General features: G+C 35.5%; 1 protein-coding gene across 14 annotated transcripts in view; it reads left to right on the forward strand.

Annotated features, from left to right (window-relative positions):
- Window positions 1–19,793, forward strand: part of LOC123764978 (electroneutral sodium bicarbonate exchanger 1) — a 151,801-nt gene extending 132,008 nt beyond the window's left edge. For all 14 annotated transcript variants that reach the window (XM_069333379.1, XM_069333371.1, XM_069333380.1 and 11 more), the window contains one exon: window positions 15,222–19,793. In XM_069333379.1, coding sequence (XP_069189480.1) covers window positions 15,222–15,281 — 60 coding nt within the window. In that variant the 3' untranslated portion in view covers window positions 15,282–19,793. The remainder of the gene's footprint in view (window positions 1–15,221) is intronic.
- Window positions 19,794–26,982: the final 7,189 nt, after the last annotated feature.

Raw genomic sequence — 26,982 nt, forward strand, 5'->3', positions numbered from 1 at the left:
CTAAGGACTAAGCCATAATAGATCTCACTTTCCACTACACTTCAGCCTGACATTCTCTATTGCTATGACCTTGTATTTCCAGCCCATCAGGAACTCTCTTATCCAGTTAAGTATCTTTACAGTTATCTCTACTTGTTTCTCCATCTTGTGCGCTAATCTTTGGTGAGAAACCAATGGCCATACCATGTTGAGAACACTGCTGCTCGTCCATGTACTTGGTGAGGAACATTATCAAAATATTTTTGTCAGTGTGGGAAGATACATCCTTCTTTTCCTTGTCATATGTTAGTGAATTTGTCATAAAATTTTGTTAAATTTGTTAGGCATGACCCCCCCCCCCCCACCTCTGATTTCTTGTTGTCCCTCAGTTATAAAATTCATTGTTTCCAATAGGTCTACAGCCTTCTTCAGTTACACAAGTGATACCTAGTTTAGTTCCACTTCTTTTGTTGCATATAGTTTCACCATGTGTCATTTTGCCACGATTACTGTTACTTTCATTCTGATTTAGTATTGCTTCTGGCAGTATGTTGTTACCACTCTTTGGACTCCATTTTGGTTCAGGTGTGTAAACCATCTAGAACCTGTTATTGAGTTCCTTGCACACTTCCTTATCATTCTCTGTCAGTGTTTCTCCCTGTCTGATCACATGGTCTTGTACTGTTGTGTACTTCCATATATGACTATCCAACACCTTTACTTGGGCATTTGTTTTTTCTGATACTGTATTTAATTTTCAAACTTCTTTTCTGCTGCCCTTCTAATTCTGGTGTACTCATTCTTATTTACATCTGTACCCACTTCTCTTCTCCATTTGACTAAATGTCACAACAAATATGTTTTTACATACAGTATTTTCATTTGCAAAGACATTTTTGTATGTTTACTATTTATTATGTTACTGTTTTTTATGTTTTTTATGTGAATAAAATAAATAAAATTAAACAACAAAAATAAAATAGAACAGTAATTACCTAAGTTTAGTTACAGGATAAAAGCTACGTTCGTGGTGTCCCGTCTTCCCAGTACACTTTGTTATACTGTATAATTCTTTGAAACTACTTACAGTTTTGGCCTCCACCACTTTCTCACTTAACTTGTTCCAACTGTCTACCACTATGTTTCCAAAAGTGAACTTTCTAACATTGTGCATTTTAGTTTGTAAACAGTATATGTTTGTGTGTGTACAGAATGTGTATTAGTTTGTGCATTGCATTCCTGAATATACAAAAGTACAGAATATAAACATATCAGTATTTGTCATTTATCATAAATGAAAAATTATGCATATGTGCACATATGTATAAATTAAGTACACAGCGACTTAATTTATGTATCTGTATAAAGAAAGCAGATAATACTTAAGTATTGTTTCTCCTAGTACAGTAATTTATAAAGTGCCCAGATATATCTTTGAGAATTACCGGATAGTGTGTTTTACAGAGTATTTTGAATAAAGTTTATTTTAATTTTTCCGTGCAAAAGATATGATTAGTCATCGATTAGTTTTTTTTACATGTAAATGTGTAATTACCTAAGTGTAGTTACAGGATGAGAGCTACGCTCGTGGTGTCCCGTCTTCCCAGCACTCTTTGTCATATAACGCTTTGAAACTACTGGCGGTCTTGGCCTCCACCACCTTCTCACCTAACTTGTTCCAACCGTCTACCACTCTGTTTGCGAAAGTGAATTTTCTTATATTTCTTCGGCATCTGTGTTTAGCTAGTTTAAATCTATGACCTCTTGTTCTTAAAGTTCCAGGTCTCAGGAAACATATTTGGTGTGTGTGTGTATATGTATATGTATATGTATATATATATATACATATACATATACACACACACACATATGCTCATATATATGCAACAATGATCACAAAAACACTGATCCAAGTATGCAGAATAACCACATGTGAAAAATAGAGAATGCACATCACTCACCAGTCTGATAGTGCCACATCACTCGCCAGTCTGAGAGTGCCACATCACTCGCTAGTCTGAGAGTGCCACATCACTCACCAGTCTGAGAGTGCTACAGCACTCACCAGTCTGAGTGTCACAGGGATACACTGTGATTGTTTTATAGAGTTATAAACTTATTGTATGTATGGGGATACTGTACTTGCAAATTGATTTATGCTTCTTCCCAGTCATACACTGAGTGGAAGTTGGTATATGGTATATTTTTCCCATGAAACCAATATATAGGCACTGAACAGTTTTATCAATGAATGAAAACCGTCAGCCCAAAAACCTTGGGTATACCACAGATATTGGCATAATTGAACAAAGTACAGTATTTGTTCCAGTACTTGAGTAACTCCCATACAATGAACAACTAACAGACTACAGTGGTGTTGACAAAATAGGAACATTTGTACTTAGTAGTCTAGTAAAATCACATATTGTACTTTAGTGCTCCAGCCTTCAGAAGATCTAATGGTTTTTTGCTATTAGGTAGTGGGGTATCTTTTTCTTATGTGGGCCCTCAGTTTTATCATGTTCACCCATCTGTTAAGACTGTTGACCAACCCACACACTAGAAAATGAAGTAACGACGACGTTTCGGTCCGTCCTGGACCATTTTCATCGCCTGTTAAGACTGTTCCTCTTCATCAATCTGCTTTGGCAACTTGGCTTCCTTCACACTGCTCTCAGAACAATTCCTTTAGCTTTTTTTTAATCTTTTGATCGAAATACTCAGAGTACAATACAAGTTTTTAATCAAAATACTAACTTTCCATTGAGTCAAGTTTTTCTTAAATTTCTGAATCTCCTTGTCATCATAATGACATTGTCACATTCATACACTTGACATTCTTGGCAGGTGTTCCAGTACATTTTAAGATCCTTCAATCAATTATAATCTTATCTGCACTATTACACACAGTTCCAGTACAAAATGTGAAAAATATGAAATACACTAGAATGCAAGTGTATTTCCAGTGTATTTTCCAGTGATCCAAACACTAGAACCAAAATGCAAGTGGCTGAGGATGCTTGTTATGGTTGCATGGGGTAAATAGATGACCCATCTATAGGTTCCTCATATGCAGTATTGTGGCTGTAAGCTCCAGCCACAATGATTAAGGAAACATAGTTCACAAATTTTTATTACTGTAAAACACTAAAATGCAAGTAGCAAAATGGAAGAAAGTGAATGAAAAAGCAGATAAAGTAGTCAATGGTTTAACCACTGCACTGCGCAAAGCGCCTTTAGGCGCTCGGAGAGTTGTGCTTTTTGTTTTTTAATTTGGCTATATTTTAATGTTTTTTAATGTTTTCATTACTATTTGTGTTTTGAAATGGAAATAGTTGACTTTGGAAACATTTTGACATTAAATTTACCTGAACATTTGTAAAAATAACAAAAATATGTCCTTGACAATGGCACCAAGACGTTTTTGCCGAAAATAGGTGAGCAGTGCAAGGGTTAAGCATTTAAGTGACAATGAGCCTAAGGATATTCCTACAAGCTCTAAGTTGTTACAAATACAGTTGAAGGAAGCAAGATAATAGTCATCTTTGGTTAAGCCTGCTATAGTTATTGAGGTTTCAATAAGTCAATGAATGACCTTTCCAAGGATGCAACCCACAACAGCTACCTAATTCATGTTTACTGTACTTATTTACTACTAGGTGAACAAAGGCATCAGGCGTACAAAAATGTTCCCAAACATCTCATCCTGCACTGGAATTGAACCATAAAATATTAATTTATGAGCCAACTGAGCTGACCACTGCACTATAGGTTACATGTGGTGAGAGAGCTGACCACTACACTATAGGTCTCCGGTGGTGAGAGAACTGACCACTACACTATAGGTCTCCGGTGGTGAGAGAGCTGACTACTACACTATAGGTCTCCGGTGGTGAGAGAGCTGACCACTACACTATAGGTCTCCGGTGGTGAGAGAGCTGACCACTACACTATAGATTACCTATATCTATACTATAGATTACCTAATCAGAAAATAACATGATGTTTAACAGTGATAAATTCCAGGTACTCAGGTATGGTAAAAATGAGGACCTTAAACATAATACAGGGTATAAAACACAATCAAATGTACCCATAGTAGAAAAACAGCATGTAAAGGATTTGGGAATAATGATGTCTGACGACCTAACGTTTAGGGAGCATAACCAAGCAAATATTGCGACAGCCAGAAAAATGATAGGATGGATTACGAGAACTTTCAAATCCAAGGATCCCTTCACAATGGTTGTACTCTTCAAGTCACTTGTGTTGTCCCGTCTTGAGTACTGCTCAGTACTCACTTCCCCCTTCAGAGCAGGAGAGATTGCTGAAACAGAGGGAATACAGAGAACATATACGGCACGCATAGACGCGAAAAAGCACCTAAATTATTGGGATCGTCTCAAAGCCCTCCAAATGTACTCACTAGAAAGAAGATGAGAGAGATATCAAATAATATACACCTGGAAGATACTGGAGGGCCAAGTACCAAATCTTCACAGTAAAATAACAATGTACTGGAGTGAACGATATGGAAGAAAATGCAAAATACAACCAGTGAAGAGCAGAGGTGCCATAGGCACAATCAGAGAACACTGTATAAACATCAGAGGTCCACGGTTGTTGAACACCCTCCCAGCAAGCATAAGAAATATTGCCGGAACAACCGTGGACATTTTCAAGAGGAAACTAGATTTATTCCTCCAAGGAGTGCCGGACCAACCGGGCTGTGGTGGGTATGTGGGCCTGCGGGCCGCTCCAAGCAACAGCCTAGTGGACCAAACTCTCACAAGTCAAGCCTGGCCTCGGGCTGGGCTTGGGGAGTAGAAGAACTCCCAGAACCCCATCAACCAGGTATCAACCAACCTGTGGTGAGAGAGCTGACCACTACACTATAGATTACCTGTGGTGGGAGAGCTGACCACTACACTATAGATTACCTGTGGTGAGAGAGCTGACCACTACACTATAGGTCTCCGGTGGTGAGAGAGCTGACCACTACACTATAGATTACCTGTGGTGAGAGAGCTGACCACTACACTATAGGTCTCCGGTGGTGAGAGAGCTAACAACTGCACTATAGGTCTCCTGTAAATTAGGTGAGAAATGGGTAAAGTTAATTTTAGTAATGGACCATATAAATTAAGCATTTATGACTGTATTTCAAAGAAAGATGAGATAATATTTAACCTGAGATGCTAATACCAAGAAGGAACACTTACTTTTATAACTTATTAATAAATAAAATAATAAAGATATTTTAAATAAGGCATGGAGAAGAAAGTAAAGGCTGGAGAAGCTACAGAAAGTGGCCAAGAAATGTGGTGGTACCAAGATTGAAGATATGCACATACAGTATTACGTGCATAAAAGTCAGTGGGAAGGAACACCAAAAGTTCAAGAGAAAAGTGACAGTAAACATTCACAATAGATTCAAAAGTATTCTTCAATTTTTTAAAAGGAAAGCTGCAAGTGAATACAAAAACTGAGAGTAAGAAATATCATAGAAATGAAGGAAAAATTAATAATAATGATAATATTTTATTTATACAAAAATGGATACAAAACTTATGATCTCCCATGTGTGAGGACAGAGAGCCTGTTAGGCTTATCAAGGTCGTCCCCCCCCCCCCCCTAGGTCCGTGAGGGATCTTTTCCAGAAGGCAACTTACAACACTGAACTAGCTCCCTGGTATCTATTTACTGCTAGGTTTAGAGAGGCATCAGGTGAAAGGAAACATGCCTAGGCATCTCTCCCTGCCTGGAAAATCTCCCCACCTGGAAATTAAACCTGGGACCAATCAGTTGTGAGCCGACTACAGATAAAATACAATGCTGGAATCTAGTGTAGACAAATACCACATGGTGGAATAGGAGAATAGACCTGGCCACACAAAAATTACAGATTGTTAAGCAGAATTCTAGGGAAATTGAAGAAAATTACCTGAGGTAATAAGTGATTATTTATCAGCATAACACAACATCAATTCTAAAGTACAGTAAAAGTCACAGGAAATTTTTGAAAATGTTAGAATATAGTACAGAAGTTCCATGTACCTTACATGGATTGGTATTTTAAAGAAATTACTTACTATGTATGTCAGAGGTAAATTAAAGTAAGCAGCTGAAATATTATGCTGCACCTAGACAGACATGCAACGCATTGGACTCTGGCAGTAATAACTACAATGAATGATTATAAGTTTTGGTCCTGTCCAACTTGGAAGACAGAAGAATAAGAGGGGATATGATATATGATATGATCTTTTTATGAACTTGCATGCAGTTATGATAAAACTGAAAAAGAAGATACTCTGATGCCAGAATTTACATGAGCTAAGAACACAGTTGCAAACTACACCATGATCATCATTACCACTCAATTTCTCTCATATTTAGCAGACTTAAGACAGTCAAGTTTTGCTGAGTTCGAACCATATTGTAACTAATGTCTCTAGTTTTGTCTCTAATGATCTTACAAACACTGCTACTAAAGAGGTTTTATGGGAAATCTCCCAGAAGCAAATTCCTTCCTTGGACTTCTATGCTTTCATTGATAATACAATTTGCAGCTGTTAGATAATTAGCCATTATAAATAACAGATTACATACTATTAAATGTGACCTTCATCCTGTCCTCATAAAAGAGAGAGCGGAAAATGTCATCGGCTAATTTGTATTCTGACCACACACAATTATTTAATGGAACAGAGACCGGCACCTTACTGTCAAAACTGCATTGTCCTGCTAACAGTCATGCAACTCCCTGTAGAATGCCCTGAGTTTCAGAATGATCAGAAAATTTGCTTTCCCACTCTTCCTTTGAATCATATGTCACTACATAAATTCTTTATTTTCTGTCTTTTCTACTCTTGCATTGGCATCCTGTACAGTATCTAGAACTTTTGATTTGAATAATATATGACACAGACAATGCTATATAGCCTTCAAGGTTTGGTGCCTGATTTTGATAATTATTTACGTACCCAATTTCCTTATTTTCATATGGTGGGGAGGCATCAGGCAGGAAGATATAGGAGGAAATACTGAAGAAAAATAAAGTTATACAAAAATGGCACCCCCATATATTTGACATAACACCCATGTAGTATGGATATATCACTGATACTACATGAGTCTTGTGGCACAATGGTAACTACAGTCAAATCACAGCCAAAAGATCCAGGTTCAATACTCACAGTAGGACAGACGTGTTTGAGCAGTGATTCCCTCACCTGATGCCTCTGTTAATCAAGCAGTAAATAGGTATCCAGAAGTTAGGCCTAATGTTGATAATAATAAATGTTGTGGCCTAGGGGTAGACCTCGAGAAGCCTCAAAGGCTTGCTGTCCCCAACTATGGGAAATGATAATGTGAACCATAACAGAAAAGCATCATCATCACACACACACACTTGCTGTTAGGACATGAAATAAATGAGATGTATGTCAAGTTTTGTGAAATACATGATAAAGGCACAAAAAAATTATACCAAAGCAGAGATGCAGAACTAGGAAACAGGATTGGTTCGACAGAAATTGTGAGAGGGCCAGATACCAAAAGACACAAAAATGGAATCAATATAGGAAGAGGCCAAACCCCCAAACATACCAGTGATACAAAGATGTGAAAAACAATTACTGTACACGGCAGTGAGGAGAGATGCAGAAAGAAATTTTGAAAAAGAGATTGCGGACAAATGTAAAACAGAACCAGGTCTATTCTATAATATTCATAAACAACAAATTGCAGGTAAAGGACAATATTCAGAGGTTGAAAATGAGGGACAGATACATGGAAAATGAAAAGGAAATGTGTGAAACGTTAAAACAAAAAGTTCCAAAGTATGTTTGTACAAAATGAAATCTTAAGGGAACCAGACACAATAAGAATTCCAGAGAACAGCATAGAGCACATAGAGATGTCTAGAGACGACGTGGAAAAAATGCTCAAGGAGCTAAGTAAGAACAAAGCAGTTGGTCCAGATGGAGTTTCACCATGGGTTCTGAGAGAATGTGCACCTGAGCTCAGCATTACACTTCAACTGATTTTTCAGGCGTCCCTGTGTACAGGAGTTCTAGCTGATGTGTGGAAAAAGGCTAACATAGTTCCAGTCTACAAAAGTGGCAGCAGGGAAGACCCCATCAATTATAGACCTGTATCATTGACAAGTGTATTAGTCAAAATATTGGAAAAAATAATTAAAACTAAATGGGTAGAACACCTGGAGAAAATTCACTTTTGTAAACAGAGTGGTAGACGGTTGGAACAAGTTAGGTGAGAAGGTGGTGGAGGCCAAAACCGTCAGTAATTTCAAAGCGTTACATGACAAAGAGTGCTGGGAAGACGGGACACCACGAGCATAGCTCTCATCCTGTAACTACACACCAGCAGTTATCCACAGCAGCATCCCACCATTTTATACAACTAAGTGTACATTTCTTCCTGTGAGTTGCACTATTTAAAACTCTAAAAAATTTACTTTTAACAAATGAACTCCATGACACATTGTTATCTCCTATTAGAACTGCATCATCACACTTAGGATTTGATAGAATACATTTATTCCTATCATGCACTTACTTAAAATCTTTTGCTAAATATTCTTACTCTCATCTCCCTCATGACTTCATTCAATTGTACATTAGGGTCTTTGGAGTACAGTTGGGTTCATTCTCTACTCACAATCAGGAATTCCTGGTTCAAATTCCACACAGGATAGAAATGGTTTGGCACATTTCTTATCACCTAATGCCTCTGTTCACCTAGCAGTAAATAGGTACCTGGGGGACATATTCACGAAGCCATTATGCAAGCACTTACTAACCTGTACATCTTTTCTCAATCTTTGGCAGCTTTGTTTACAATTATTAAACAGTCAATGAGCTGCAAAGCACCAAGAGGCTGTTTATAACAATAACAACAGTTGATTGGGACAACAGTTGATTGGGAAGTTTTCATGCTTGTAAACTGTTTAATAAATGTAACCAAAGCTGTCAAAGATTGAGGAAAGATATACACGTTCGTAAGTACTTGTGTAACTGTTTCGTGAATCTGGCTCCTGGGAGCTAGCTTCTTGTGAGATGCATCCTAGGGAAGTTCAGTAGTGTGACCTTGGGGGACCTCGATATAAGCCTCTCATATTTATAGGAATACACAGGCAACCTGTCCTGTACTGCATTACTCATGCATTAATATAAAATAAGTCAATTGATACACCTTTAACCTTCAGATATGCTCCAAATCCCGCATAAAATCTTCAAAGCATTTAATAACATTCCACCAACTCTTACATTCTCAGTATCCTCCAGTGCATTGAAAAATACTATTTACTCATCATATATTGTACAGTACTTTCCTCATTTCCATGAGTGTCATATATACCTCATATTTGTTTTCTCATGCCTTCCCTACAAGCTGTCTAATTGTGAATATCTAAGCCACAAAATCTTTTCCACAATGAAACCCACCTTGTTAATCACTAAACTCTCAATTTCTTCTATTATCTTACAGTCACTATTCTGCCATACATTTTGTCCACTACTTTTAGAAAGCAATGCAGTAGGCAAATGTATTTTTATGAAAAGGTATGATCACAGTTTCTTCCCAAACATCTGTATATTACAACTTGTACATGCTTTCAAATACATTTTCTATACCCATTCAATTCTCTTTGCTGCATTCAGTAATTCCTGCATATACATCATCAATGCCTGCAACTCATTAATTTCAGCTTCTGCACTTGTGTGCTTGTCTCTTCCATGGAAATACATTCTCGCATTTTTCTTGCATCCTTTTCACACTAACAAAACTATGTTAACATTAGCCTATTTTTCAGTTAAATTATGTTTTATACATTCTACATTCATTACCAGTTCACAAACATTGTTGTTTGAATTTTATTTTATTTATATAATTTTAAATGAATCTGGGTAGTTCTTTGCACCAAATTATGCAGCCATTCATTCCATGGATTAATCCTTATCTGTGAAGAATCTCTTTGAGGTGTGCAAGTTGCAGGATGCAGGTCAAGAGAAATTAAAAATGGAAACCAAGTTTTGGTGTAATTTCTTAATTCAATGAATCAAAAAGCCATTGCTTTGGGTGGTGTCATGTACAATAACACATCACCAACACAAGTGGTACCACCACCATCATTACTGCTAGCATATGATGTCACTAACATCATGATCCTTAAAAATCACATGAGCATTAATTTCATGTGATACATTTGCTTGTGGCACCAAATTTGCTTCATTTGACAACAGTTCTCTCACCAATGACTACTGTAGGTCGCACCATGCTCACCAACATTCACACTAGCACCATGATTACTAAAAATCATATTATAGATTTTCATTAGAATTGGACCCTATAGCACCAATTGTACTTCAATTGACAAGTCAAAGAATGACAGCATTATTGGCTCACCTTCAAGTGGGTCACAACTGCATTTGTCAATCTTGCTACCCTTTGTATTAGAGTTGCTTATTTCATCTTCTGATAGATAATATTAAAGTTTACTATTTCATGTGTATTCCTATTCATCACTAAAATCTACCAACTCCTGTAAAGCCTTCGCAGTTTACTAATGCTCAGAAAAACTAGGGCACTCAGGATTTTTTCTAACAAGACAATCACCAGAGGCATCTGAGATTTAAATACTGTATATAACTATGCAACCAACATGACTTATAAACAACTGGGACTGAGCAAAATCACCAAAAGATGAGGTGAATGCTGCAGCCAATCACTTTGTGAATGGGATAAGTACAATGGTTAAAGCATGTGATAACATGAAAGAGTTATTAATGAAATGGGGTTTGCAGAAGGTTCTACTGTGTTGGGAAAACATAAGAAGGAAAAAAAGGATGTGGTGGCATAGTAATAATATTGGTAAAGAACCACATCAGAACCAGTGAGATAACACCAAAAATCCACACGTTGAAGAAGTTGTAACTTTCGAACTATTACATTGCTGCAAAACTAAAACCTTATCACCACCATAAATGCAAACAACCTTGAGCAAACATCATACAGAGCTCAGTAACAAATGTGAAGGGCTTATAACCATCCGAAAAGATAGTATAAATAAACCAGGAAAAGACCAAATTAATTATCTTTGGAGATTTTAACTGAAAACACATCAACTGGGAAGCATTTGAGGCCAGAACAGAGAATACCAGGAACATTTCTTTTTTGTCTAAATTTGATGGTGGAAGTATTTAGCAGCGTGAGAGACAGCAATGACATCAATACTAAATAAAGTATTCATAAGATAGGAAATAGTTTGTATACTTGACACTTGGGAAGCATATTCATACTCTGATGGTAATAATACAGACTATGTTGTTAAATATGATATTATGGTGGGGACTAACTAAAACTGGTGGAGTAAGGTAGAGAGAATAATGTGAAACTAGATTACAAGAATGAGATCATGAGCTGCAGGGAACTGATCTCATTGTAATATATGCTAAAATTTTGGGACATCCATGTAAAGAGCACTCAAACGTATACACCAGAACAAAAAGAAAAACGGGATAAAAAAAAAAAAAGGCTTACAAGGCATACTGGATAACAATGGAGAAAAATAAGAAGCCATGAAACATTACAGGAAATAACCAAACACAAATGTGCCAGAAATACTGTACAAACAAGCTAGAAATAAGTATTTACCTGAGTTTACCTGAGGGTCACCATCTCTCTAGTGGCCTTGACTGGGACAGGCAAGTTCCTCCCAGTGTTTGAGGGTTTTTTCCAATTGGCATTTATGACAACAGTGAGTAGGCAGTTTCATACTTTATAACCGTATGAGTGAAAAAAAATGTTTTCTGTTCTACCTTGTTGCTCATTGAGCTTGAACCTATTGTCTCTTGTATTACACTTGACTTTTTAGAGAAGTGGTTTGGATTACGGTAATATCCTCCAACTTCTTCTGCATTTTAGGTCTTGCTGAGACCAGCTCTTGTCATATCTGGTTTGCAGTGTTGTTAGTCCTGTGGCCTTCAACCATTCTGGGTATGAGTCAACTTAGTTCTGGGATGATTTTTGTTGCTCTGTGTTGAACTTTCTCCATAGCAGATATGTCCCTTTAAAGGTGAGGTCTCCATGTTTGGATACAGTATTTCAAATGGGGGTACACCAGAGATTTGTACAGTTGAATAACTACTTTTCCAGTGTAACTATATTTCCCAGTCTACTGGAATGGAAAGTAGAAACTGGAAAACTGGAGAAACTGAAAGTAGAAACTGGACTGGAAAGTAGAATAACTACTTTCCAGTCAAGGGTATGTTTGACTATTCCTTATTTTTTTTTTTTTTAACTACAGCTCCCACTTATTGTGCAACTTTCAATAAAATGGTGGATCGTGACTCCTAGGAATCGTTCATGGTAGTGTTGTTGGTTTGATAGTCATGATGTTTATTGTTATGCCCTAAATGCAAGGTTTTGCATTTTTCAGTATTAACACCTGCACTGCGTACATGTTAAATGTATGCAGTGCAGCACAGTGCAGTGTGGTGCACCACCACTCATGTGGGGCACACACAAAAATGATTATGAAAAAATTATTTTTTCATTTGGCATTGTTAACTATCTTGAGGTTATCTTGAGATGATTTCGGGGCTTAGAGTCCCCGGGGCCCAGTCCTCGACCAGGCCTCCTTTTTGTTACACAACCCCAGGCCCAGGAAGCAGCCCGTAGCAGCTGTCTAATTCCCAGGTACCTATTTACTACTAGGTAACAGGGGGCATCAGGGTGAAAGAAACTCTGCCCATTTGTTTCCACCTCCACCAGGGATCGAGCCCTTAACCTCAGGACTACGAATCTGAAGCACTGTCCACTCAGCTGTCAGGCCCAGGCCTAGCCTCCAGAAAGCACGGAAATCCAAGTAAAAATACTCTTTATCTTTTGTGGTTTAGCTGTAGTGGCCTGGGGAAGTTGCTGTTTTTCTGTAGCAATTAGGCGAGGTGCCACATGGGAATAATGTTGTCGATTTATTTTCATTGTTCTCACTTTCATTTACTTTTTTTGTTCTAACAAGTTGAACTGATGTGTCAATGGTGGTGTTTATTATGTATAACTGTAAAAAATATACATACATACAGATATATGTGTATAAATATATGCACACCATGTATTTATTTATACTATATATATAAATATATTTATAAGCCTAAATCATATAATTGCACATAGCACATATTTTGCCTGTTAATATTTACAGTACTGTACATGGTAATCAATCATTTACTGTTATTAAAAGTTCAATGGCTCTTAGTATAGCCACCTTGCACGTTCAGACACTGGATGGTGATATGTCATACATGGTCCTCATCTTCCTACTAAGGCCCTAGAAGGAAAGTGAGGGAATCAGGATTTTTATTAAGGTAGAGGATGGTTGCTGGAGGCCTGAGGAAGAATGTGTGAGTCCCATGTATGCATGGGAGTTGTAAATTTTATGATAGGCCTAAAATAACCCTGGTTGTGATGTGCAACTTAATGCAGGCAAACGGACAGTTTGGTGAAAATTACCATTACAATTTTTTTATACTAAAATGGAGATGGAAAGAATCCTTTAAACTACAAATATTATCCGTGATCAATGCAGCAGTGAGACACTAAAACAGGCATTCAAGTTTATATGCATAAATTACTTGGAAAGCAACAGTATGCTAACAAATAGGTTATCAGACTGGCAGAAAGTGAAAATGGAATGCCATACAGATTGGTGCAAATCTGTGCACCAATGTGCACCTAAAAATTTTGATAATCTATAACAATGATCTGCTAAAATGAATATAAAGCTATGTGAGTATGTTTGCCAATTATGTGAAAGTACTTGAGCAAATCAATCAAGGATTAAAAAAATTTGTTGCATCCAACCCATAGTCCAAACAAGCTGACTGACTGTTGTAGACAATGGCTGATGGTATGTAATGCATAAAAATGTTATGCAACAGTGGGGGAAGGAGTAAACATAGACTCCATGTTACCTACAGTCTAGTCAGCAGGATTCTAATAAAGTAAGACTGAAAAATAAACCTTGGAGTGACTTTCACACTATACAATACTCAAGACTATATAAAGCAATGTTAACCAATGTCTAGATAGCGTTTTAGTAGACTTCATGGACAGTACAATGATGAAAATGCTGGTTATTACCTGTGTGTGGTTAAAATTAGAATATGTAAGCAGTGGTGTTATGCCAACATTTAAACAATCAATTAGTTAAATTAGTAAGAGTTCACAGGAATGAAAGAAATGGGTCCTGGAATTCAAACCATTGGTCTATGAAGAGAAGTTAGATTCCTAAAGCAGCTAACAAAATGAGAGGGCATTGGTACAAGATCAAAAAACACTGACGAAGGAAAAATATCAGAAAAGCTTTCTTCAATAATAAAAAAAATTGAAGATAAAACAGCCATAAAAGTTGTGAGTAAAAAATAGTTTTTGTTTTAAGACTGCATTTGATAACATTTATAAAGAAGACCAGACACCACAAGCCCAGCTCTCTTCATGTGAGAATTTGTCGAGTGTGGCTGGGTGTGAGCTCCAACAGTACATATAGTTATTGTAAAATAACTCTCACTTTCTGCCTCTAATAGAACATCTTGAACTCCAGTTGCAGCTCCAGCTACTATTAGAGGACAACTTCTTTCACACCAAGCATTCTGCAAAATTACTAACTTTGTCATCAAACACATATCTTCTTATGTCATCATGACTTCGTACTAAGATCATCACTGAGCGTTGAGAATTTGCTTAAAAGTTAAAAGTTATTGCTGATCAGCTGCAGAGTAACCCTTCATGTTTGGAGCATACAAGAGATGCCACACACAAGTGTAATTGTGTGAATGTACTGTACATATGTATATTCACACAATCATTAATTTCACCCTGTATCTGATTACAGCTTGGAATGTAACCATTTGATTGCATTTAGTTTAATTTTCTTTCCACTGCTTTTGTTTTTTATCTTAATCTTTCCTTAACTCAGTGAATGCGTATCTCTCCTGGAACTGAGGAAATCTAGCCACATTCCTCCATCTCATTGTTCATACAGTATAAATTTGTGCTCTTATTTTAATTTCTTAAAAGATTAAGCAGCATCCTTTTTATTTTCTACTTGTGTTTGAATGTTCTTATGGTGATGAAGCAACTATAAACTTTTATATATCTTTGGAATCTTTATGTAAATGTAAAATATTTGACAACTAAACACATCCTCTTCTCTACAGATTGAAGGACCCCGACTCCAAAAGAAAGGTTCCATTGTGAGCGCAGAAACATCAGTGTAGGAATGTTCCCCACTTTTGTAAGGCTATTATATTATTTTGAGTTATTACACAAGAGAAAACAGGAGTGTTTAGTTTGGATCAACATAGTACACTCAGCACTGAATTATATGAGTAAGAAAATATATCTACAGAGGTAAAGTATATATTCAAATTTTGTTCATTGATGTGTTAAATACAGGGAATTAATTAATTATCATTAATTATTTATGAAGAAAACAAATTAACCAAATATTACAAATTGAGATACATCACTGGTATAATCAATTAAATTCTGAGTATTCACAAAGCAGTTTATTAATTGTATTAATTTTTTAACTGCTTAGGTTCTGAATGATTAACCACTAAAGTGTATAGCTCCTGCCAGTTCATCCTAATTAAATACAATACATTGAATTCTTCCAAACTCAAAAAAGTTTGTTCAGCTCTTATACTGTACACTCACTCAAGTTGAAGAATGTTTAGGTCATAAAAGAATAATTTATTATTTCATTAATTTTAAAATACTGTATACTGTATTATACATTTTTTGAAAGTTAGAAATTAACATACATATACCTTTGCTAATATTGTATGGAGGAGTACTACAATGCGTGCAGATACTGTATTACATTATTTTACTAAAATTCAACTACCTTTGTCTTTCTTAATTTTAAATGCTACAGTATGTAATTTTTAATTTATTATTTCATAAACGCATTTCATAGATATGTTCGCTCAGTAAATCACTTTACATAAAAATATATATACCTGTTAGCAATGATCTTCATATTTACCAAAGAAATCCTTGTGAAAATGCACCCATTGTATGCAATCATACTTTTGTTTTATGTTTATAAATAGCGGAAAAAGAAGAGATTATAGGAACAATAGAATCTACATAATAAATAAAGTTTGAAAAATTGTGCAAAGTTAAAGAATGTAACATACTGTATGAGAAACTGTGTGTGTGTGTGTATGTGTGTGTGTGTGTACAGTACAGCATGTGCAGTGAACCATAACCATGTCTTGGATAGGCTAAGTAGGTTTCTCTTCTGCTCATGCAGTGGTGCGTCCATGAATGACTCGTGCTATCCTCTCTTAGCATATGATGTCTTATTTTAAAGTTTGACAAGCCATCCAAATTTTACTGTTATTATGACTGCTTTATTACTTTTAACATAAATCTCAGTACTGTATTTACACTTGGTTTACATTTTGCACCAAATGATAAGTTTTTTAGAACTACATATAACTATAAACACAGACCAAATATTAAAAACAAGAAATACAAAGAATAATTTTACATAACTGAATATGTGGTATGTGTAGAATATAAGTGTGAAGGCTAAATGATACATCAAGGCTTAGTTTTCTCACTTGAGAATTATCAGTGGTAGAGAAGTGTGTGTGTGAGGGCATGGAGGAGGAACTTGTCACATGGTGTACACTGACTGGCAAGTAAGGTTACTTGTGTATACTTGCCAGTTCATGTTACCTTCAAGTATAGTGTTGTTATATGCACACTGTCCTTTGTAAGTGTAATTCATTTGGCAGTCTGAAAATATGTGGCAGTCCAAGTTGTATCTAGTGTACTTGATGCTATTTGCATTAATCTAAATATAGTGTATATATATTTGTAAGGAATGACTCCTGTTGCTTCATGTAAATATCAAAGCTCAAAATTGCCAAGGCCAAGACTTCCATAGAAAAAAAGGTTTTGTCATATAATAAATACTTGCACCTAATCCTTCAACCAAAGTCTGCATTACTGTAGATGCATGGTTGTCATCATTGAATAGTAAATGTATAATTAATGCAACTGTATATTAGCATATTCATAAAAAAATTTATCTACATCTCATAGAACTAAATTTTCTATGTGATATCAATTTCACAAGCATTGCAGACAAAAAACATACATCAATTTTCTCCAGATGTACTACAGCATGTCAGCTAAATACATGTATAGGTCAACTAATAATACAGATAAATTATTATCTCTTGAAAACAATTCTGTACATTTCATTTCATATATAACCACTTTACAGCTTGTTCATTCATTTTCCCAGAATCATTCACTAGTTCATTGGACATTACATCTGTAATTTAAAGCAAATCTTAACTGCATTTTATAGAATTTTGTATACACTTATTCATCCTCTAGGGCAAAATCTTCTTCAATCAGAATATTTTGCTAGTCTAGGCTTTAGGATACCAGAAGATAGTCTACTTACATCCCATCCTCATGATTTTGTTGTATTTTAAGCATAGCAAGTAAATATCTGTCATGGGCCTTAAGCCTATACCTGGCCTACAAGTGTGGTCTTTAATCCTAGTAGAATTTGGTCGTTATCATCCTGATGAGGAGTGGTGTTGCTCACGTCCTTGTCAGATGTGGGCTTGATGCCTGGTCAGATGTTGCCATAAGAGAATCATTTTGTGGTATATATCAAGTATACATCATGTTACTTCCTCTTCTCTTATGTATGATATTCAGACACCATAGTGTGTACGATACTTTACATATCATGTAATTACAAGTACAGTATGTTCAATGTTCTACATTTCACCAGAATAAATACCTATTATGACTGATGTTTTATATATTCTGTACTGTAGCATAATTTAAGTTTTATACATTATTAGGCTTCTGTTAAGTTACGTCATTTGGCTAATTTAGTCATCATTAAGTGCAGAAATATACGTTCAATATATGTTCAGTATTAGCCACTATGTTTCATTATGTACAAAGCTGCTCTTTAACTGTGTGTATAATATAGTACATACTGCATTTTTTTTTTTGGTATGATATGAAGATGGGCTGCTGCTGATGTGTATTGGACCAACTTATATGTAACGTACAGTTGTGCAGGCACAATATTCTGAAATTGTTTCAGACATTCAATTTAAAAACATACAAATATGTTATTTTCATATTTGTATATGATGGTACAGCTGTCCTAAGAGTGAAACATCTACATTTTGCATATATTATTCAGATGTTAGTTATTCAATTTAGAAAAAGGTAGTTGTACATTCCAGAAGTAGAATTTAAGTGGCATGTTGTAAGAATAGCAGCAGCCAAACAGGAAATTGAAGATATACGAAAGACTTAAAAATGGAAATGTATAAAGCATGGTACCAAGTTTTTTGGTGGAGTCAAACCAGCAACCAAGGTGGTTTGTGTTGCAGGATGTATGTCATCTATGAATGAATTACTGTATTGATAGAATAATCAAGATCATAATTTTCAAACACAGCATTCTTTTATGTAAACTATAGAATAGTCTCTTGATATATGCTGTACCCACTTGTGTTGAAGACAGTTAAGATATCTGGCAGGAAGGAATTTTAAAGTATAGTACCATACAAGCATAAATTTTCATTTGCTTTGTATTAAGGAACACTTAACTTAATACTTTACTAAATATCCTGGTGAGATGGAAAGCTATTTACTGATCTGTGGTTATTTTAAAATAAACAGTGGCTTAGTGTTAAATGAAAACTTTTTTAGAGATAAAAAGAGAGAGGCCTAAAGAGCAACGAAAAGGATTCTGGAGATATCGAGATTGATCGCTGATTGCCACTTTACTGGGTTAGAAGAGAAACCATCTTCTGGCAAGCTGTTCATCTCGGACTTACTTGAGATGGAGCTTACCATAAGCCGTTTGTGACTGCTGTCACACTACGTGCTCAACCCCTACCCCCATCCTGAGCAGGCCCCTCTTAAGTGGGTGCACACCTGCTGTTCCCCACCATTTCCTGCCCACCAACCTCTGCTCAAGCTGTGGTGATCCCATTTTACAAGGTCAGAGAAAGCTCTCAATGCACCCTTGTTTAAGTTCAAGCCTGACCCTGTTAAGGATAACATTTGTTTGCTTAATTAGCTGTAAACAAACAAAAGAAGATAATTCATAATGGAGATAATCATAATGTTCTGTCTGTTGGTGATTACAATGTAGATATAAATAATTCTGACATATTACATTATTTTAATTTTTCCAATTACACTAAAGGTTTCCTTGTAATTTCCTAATGCACTTCGTTATTTTTTATATATACAGTATACAAGATATGCACATATTACATAATATGTTTTATAAGAAAATGATTAAGCTAATTTTAATTTAATATTTTTTTTATTATCTGTAAGAAAAATTTACTTGTTTCCTCATTTGAATAAAAGCCAATGATGAGGATGCAGCCCAATATTTTCTGAAATCCCAAAACACTAAGATAAATGAAAAGTGTTAATCAATGCAGTATGACATGAAATGTGCTGGTCAAGAGCACCAACATTCACTACTTTCATAATCATAAGTATAAATTAAAAATACAACTAATATGTAGCTAGTTTCTTTGGTGCTGATAAGTACAGAATCATATCTAAATTATTACAGCATCTGTTATGATGTAGCTTAACCCTCAAAATGCTGCTATCATCAAAATTTATAACCTCAACTACGAGCAAAAAAAAAAAGAAAAAAATGGTCTTCTAGAATGACATTTAAATGAAAAAGGAAAGGGAAAATATATATATATATATATATATGTCGTACCTAGTAGCCAGAACGCACTTCTCGGCCTACTATGCAAGGCCCGATTTGCCAAATAAGCCAAGTTTTCATTAATTAATTGTTTTTTCGACTACCTAACCTACCTAACCTAACCTAACCTAACTTTTTCGGCTACCTAACCTAACCTAACCTATAAAGATAGGTTAGGTTAGGTTAGGTAGGGTTGGTTAGGTTCGGTCATATATCTTCGTTAATTTTAACTCCAATAAAAAAAAATTTACCTCATACATAATGAAATGGGTAGCTTTATCATTTCATAAGAAAAAAAATTAGAGAAAATATATTAATTCAGGAAAACTTGGCTTATTAGGCAAATCGGGCCTTGCATAGCAGGCTGAGATGTGTGTTCTGGCTATTAGGTACGACATGTATGTATATATATATATATATGTATGTATGTATGTGTGTATATATATATATATATATATATATATATATATATATATATATATATATATATATATATATATATATATATATATATATATATATATATAATATGCTACAGGTTACAGAAAACACACACACACAAATAACAATCACTATTCGAAGACGCCATCCAGCTCTTCGGAGGTTGGGTGCGGGCCCAAGATACAGCTCGAATTTCCTCTCTGGATTGAGACACTGAGGGGCTGGAACAGGAAACTGGCCGCTCTTGAATGTTTAGTTTTCCTAATGAGTTCCTCACCCACCTCCTTTAGAAACTTAAGTGCACATTTAGGGTCTCTTTAGAGCCTATTGACACAAACCTGTAACCACATTCTAGGTCCCTGTACTTGTTAGTTTTCTGGGTCTCCCTGAAGGTGGCCGCCCCACCTCCCTCAGCTGTACTGTACGGTAGATAGGTATCAGCCAATATAGATGCACACGTGTAGTCCCATACATGGGTACATTAGTCTACCTTCCCTCCATGGCTGCAAGGTAACTCCATCTGGGCGTTTGTGACTTGTCAGGTCTGCATAACTGAGGTTCCGTTTGTGCTGGACACCCAGCTATAGCAACTTCTCTTGATGATGTCATTGAATGCTTCGTGTCTGGTAATCTTTCCCGGGTTTAACACCTGGTTTAACATTTAAACACTTTCGACCAACCTTAACCACTCAACCAACCGTGACCGTACAAAAGATGATGATAGCCAAGGCTATTTCGCCTACCATCCCCACGGCACTTGGTTGTAATCTTGGGCATAGTTATTGCATCGAATCACCTCACTTTTTGGGGGCATGTGAGCAATGGTGGGGGAAATATCCTTGGCTACCATCGTCTTTTGTATGGTCACAGTTGGTCGAGTGGTTAAGGTACCATGTACACCAGTTGCATAGTGCTCCTGGGTGTCTGGGTTTGAGTCACTTCTGGGGTGTGGAATGTTCAGTCGCATATATGCTTGGGGACCATTCAAGTTTGTTTGCATTTGTGTTGCTCACTTGGCCCCAAAAAGTGAGATGATTCAATGAAATTACTATGCCCAAGATTACCACCAAGTGCCGTCGAGATGGTGGGGGAAATAGCCTCGGCTACCATCATCTTTTGTACGGTCACAGTTGGTCAAGTGGTTAAGGTACCATGTACACCAGTTCCATAGTGCTCCTGGCTGTCTGGGTTCAAGTCACTTCTGGGGTGTGGAGTTTTCAATCATATATATATATATATATATATATATATATATATATATATATATATATATATATATATATATATATATAATATATATATATAATATATATATATATATATATATATATATATATATATATATATATATATATATATATATATACTGTATATATGTAGGAGGGTGGTAGGGGAAGCGAACACTCTTACGTATTCAGAGTTAAATGGCAAGTTTTTCCCTGAATGCTCTGTGTTCCCTTCTCTGAGGCTGTGGGGCCCTATAATTGCACCAGAGGTGGTACCCCCCTATATAAAAAAAAAATATTATATATATATATATATATATATATATATATATATATATATATATATATATATATATATATATATATATATATATATATATATATATATATTGGAGGGGATCTAAACATTCCCTCTAATGCGTTATGTGTAATTTCCTTCAAGGCTAAGGGGTCCCTTTCTTCCAGCCTTATTAGGCAAATCAGGCCTTGCATAGTAGGCCGAGTACTGCGTTCTGGCTACTAGATACAACATTACAACATATATATATATTTTATCAAATGGCCTCATTCTTTGGGGCACACGTGAGGAACACAAATGGGAACAAGCCTGAATGGTCCCTAGGCATATATGCAACTGAAAACTCACACCCCAGAAGTGACTCAAACCCATACTGCCAGGAGCACTCTTCAACTGGTCTACAGGACACCTTAACCACTCGACCATCACGACGGGACAAAAGATGATGGTAGTCGAGGCTAATTCACCATCATCCTGCCGGCACTCTGATGGTAATCTTGGGCAGAGTATTTTATCAAATCACCTCATTCTTTGGGGCACATGTGAGGAACACAAATGTGAACAAAAAAGTATGACCGAAAAGGTATGATTAATAATTCTAACACAAATTTTCTCAATATTTCTTATGTTTCTTTTCACTGTCGATGGTAATTGAAAAATCATTCTCCAAAAATTAATTTTTATTTCTAGTCTGATGCGACGCCTGAACACGTTTCGTAATAACTTATTACATTATCAAAGACTTTAGTTTACACACACAACTGTAACCTGTAAACATGCAAAATACATCCATACTTATACTCGCATTTAGGTGAGGTGATATGGTACAAAAGTTTTGGATGAGGTGATTGACATTTGCATATGACAGAACACGAACCAATGGGTATAAAAACATAAGAATGGAAGTAACTGCAGAAGGCCTATTGGCCTATACTTCCTCTTGATGCTTCTATATTGGTTTCGAGTCTTGAAGTGGGTAGAATATAGTTGTGCATTAATTGGCTGAATTAATGCACAACAGCCAATTCTAATTAACAGCCAATTAATGCACACCTATTCTACCCACTTCAAGACTCCGAAGACTAATGCCCCAAAACAATGTCCTTAATGTACCACCAATAGCCAGTCCTTAATCCACTACTCTCCACGTTATTCTCCATAATCAGTTTCCTTTGCTTTAATATGTCAGAAAAAGTAATACTGTACTGTAGTAGTGTTATTCTATAATGCCAGATGCTTGTCTTCCCAGCCATGACCACATTTCTCTATAACACAGCCTTCTTATTCATGATAAGGGAGTTTCTCCTATCCTTCTCTGATGTACCTATAATACTCTTGCTGGATGGCATGGTTTCAAGTCACAAATAATGATATATCAAAAGAAAAGCCTGCAAAAGTCTTAAGTAATGAGAGGTAAGACCACACACACATAGAAGGAAAATGTGTGTACCCTTACAATGGGTCTGGTTGCTATAGAAAATTATCACAAACAAATGCTTTTGTACAATTTATAGTACAGTACATGCTAAGGAAAACATTTCTACAATATTAATACAGGATATAATTTTGAATAATATTTACATTATGAAAAAAGGAAAGAATGTAATCTGATCTATTGTTTAGACAAATCCATTATAAGGAGGTTCAAATTTTGTAGAGAGCACTGTACATGTACAGTATATAAGTACTACGTATACAATATTGATATTTATTCTGCTACTGTATATCCAATAGTATTTAATAAAATAATAAATTTAATAAATTGAAAGAGCTTTTTCCATGCCTCCTCAGTCATGCACACTTTGACCTGCAGGCGATAAGTCACAATAACGTGGCTAAAGTATGTTGACCAGACCACACACTAGAAGGTGAAGGGACGACGACGTTTCGGTCCGTCCTGGACCATTCTCAAGTCGATTGTGTACAATCGACTTGAGAATGGTCCAGGACGGACCGAAACGTCGTCATCCCTTCATCTTCTAGTGTGTGGTCTGGTCAACACACTTTGACCTACCTTAGAGTCTTCCACTCTCAGTGTTTTGGTTAGTTGGGTGTGTGTAGTTGGTGTGTGTGTGCACCACAAACACTCTTGGAGATACTGTGCTGTACTGTACTATTCTGTAGCTGTAGGGTGGCTCAACTACCATCTGGTAAACTAACCATGTTTTCCCCTGCATTTTTTATTATTACATGATCCTAATTCTTCAAAAGTAACACATAACAAATGATAAAATGCCTAATCATAAAAAATATACACATAAAATAAATAGTAAACAAGGATCTCGGTAGTACAGGTGGGTTCATTCTCACCTCTCAATCGGGAATCCTGAGTTCAAATCCTAGGTGGAACAGAAATGGTTGGTTAAACTCCCTTTCACCTGATACTTCTGTTCACCTAGCAGTAAATAGGTACCCAGGAGTTAACTGTTGTGGGGTTGCATCCTGAGGAAGGTTAATAGTTTGACCTTAGGGAGGACCTCAATATGACTTTAACGTATATGTATACGCAGGCTGCTTCTCCCCGACAAAACAATATATAGTAACATACGTTATAATGAAAATAAGAGGAAGCTCAGCACACCTTTATGTTAATTAATGTACTGTATATCTAAGGGTAATAAACATCATGAGTTATAAGTTATGACATTGAGTTATAAGTCATCATGAGTTATTAGTAATGGGCACTCAAGCAATAAATTTTCATACAAGACCTTACCAGTTCCCAGTAAATGATGAAGTAAAAAAAGCAACGCAGTATTTCGGTTTCTAGTAGTCGAGATAAACATGTTTTGGGTCTTCCATCATCATACGTAGGAATTGAGTGCAACAAAATTCTGAAAATGCAAATACATATTGTACTTATGAAAGTTCTGAGATAAAATGTTTCATGTAATGCATTTCCTTACACAAATTTAAGAGTGGCTGAAAGCATGTAAGATTTATGGTCTTTTTTTCTTTTTTTAACTCTAAAGAAATCAATTTCTTCTGGATTTTGTCTACTTCTTTACTTAAAAAAATAGTTAAAGTCAATCAGTCAAGCATATCTGCCTTTTAAAATTACCAGTTACTGACTAAAGTAAATTTTTTAAAATATTGTAATAAACATAGCCCATTTAACTGTCAATTTAAATTCTGGTGATAAATTAAAATGTATTGGTGTACCTTTTGTACAATTTTCTCATGGAAAGCATTATACTGACATTAGTTGACAACTCTCCAAAACATTAAAACAGTCTATGCTTTCTTTGCTCATATACATGTGATATTAAGAGGAACAATGTGTCTTTGACTTTTGCAATAACCTCATGTCATATACTTGACTGCATGTGTGTGTATGATTGGTGTGAGGCAGTGTGTATAATGGTAATAACATTGTGTGCATACAATGTGTGTACTGTATGTTGAGTTTGTAAGCTATGCCCATTTAACTGATAATTTGAAGGTAATTAATTTGATCTACACAAACTACTGTTTGTGTTGTAATTTGTTCAGTATTGAAGGCGATTGTTTTGTATTTCTTTGAAACTGATTTCTGTAAACCTATATACAGTATTCACATAAAAATCATTCTGTATTAAGCAACACACTTTTATCTGCTACTTTACCTATTTTACTTATCATTAAATATCCAACAGGGAAGATAATTGTGCACAGCTAAGTGCAAAGATTCGGAGGAAAATGATAGGTAAAGCTTTAGCTAAATAGAGTGCAGTCACTTTATGCTGTATAACTGTTTCGTGTGCTTATATATGCTTGCATAGCATGTGTAAACTGCATTTAATATTAATCCAAACCTTTTCATTTGTAATTAAGGAGGCTTAAAATACAATCACTGTCTTTGTAAGGCAGAACCCTCTTTCATAAAAAAAAATCAAAAGATAAGTATTATACTGTACTATATAAAATTAAGTAGTGCTTTATCAAATAAAATAGAACAAATAAAGTGTGAGTGTGTTGAGCTAAATATGTACTGAAGTACTCATTTGAAAGTACAGTATTTCCTATTTCTACTTTTCTATTTCATACCCAGGAATAAAGTCTAGGAAATATATCAGTAAATGACTTTTCAAAAGCCAGGTGTTAAGTCAGTAGGTAATGAAGACTAAGCCATGTTCGTATGTGTTGTGCTACTGCTGTCACTCATTACTATACGTCAAGTGAAAACTGACAAAAACCTCTGTAATATAAATATCTGTATAAATTTGTTCATAATTGTTATGTACATTAACAATCAATACTTTTGTGCATGGAGTGACTATGTAACTTTTCAACAGCAGATCACTGAGGACAATGCCCTTGCATTTTAATTTTTGCTTAAAATTTACAACATGTTTACAGGAAAACTGTATTCAACAATGTCTCCAGGTGAAGAAATATCTTGCAACCAATATAGTTCCATATAAAAATGAATACTTAGTGGCACTAATTAACAAACTGGTATTCCAAAAATTGAGAAAGGTAGTGAGGATTTGGAGAAGATATTGGAGAAAAATACATCAGGAATTGCATGTAGATTCCTATAAAATGTACCTCTGACATTAAAAGCACCATGTTAGCCAATTTCAGAGGTATACAATTTTAAATTATTCAATATAAGGTAAGTGCAGAACTATTCAGACACCCGTCATATAACAAGACACTAAAACACAACTTAAACCTATGTGAATTATGTTAAATAATAATGAGAACCATTTATATTTGGTTTCACATTTATTACTGTATATACAATACTTTCAACAGTAATAAATAAATTTGATATAAGAGAATAATTATGAAAAAATTTGGTACTCAAAACTATAAATTTACTGAATAATTTAATATTAACAACAAAAGTAAAAAACACTCAGTTATGGTATAATTGTGTCATGTCACCTGCTACTTGAGTCAAGTCATATCTCGATATCGTCAGTAGGCTCATCCCAGACATCCTGACACTTTATATGCCTGTTCACCTTAAATAAAGCTCAAGAATATGATAATCAATATAAATCACACTATTTGTAGGTGGCAAGTGGTGGGAGAACGGTACTGTACTTAATTATAATGAAGGGCAGGCTTGGGCACATGTTCAAAGCCTCCCTCCCAAGAGTATGTACAGGTACTGCATATTGATCTTCAATTAAATAGAATATTACTTTGAAATTTACTCACACTGCTACCAGCAATAATTTTCAATTGCATTAATGCATCTCTGAACTTTTTATGTGAAA

The sequence above is a fragment of the Procambarus clarkii genome, chromosome 29 (genome assembly GCF_040958095.1).
Source record: "Procambarus clarkii isolate CNS0578487 chromosome 29, FALCON_Pclarkii_2.0, whole genome shotgun sequence".
In the NCBI taxonomy this organism is placed as follows: Eukaryota; Metazoa; Arthropoda; class Malacostraca; order Decapoda; family Cambaridae; genus Procambarus; species Procambarus clarkii.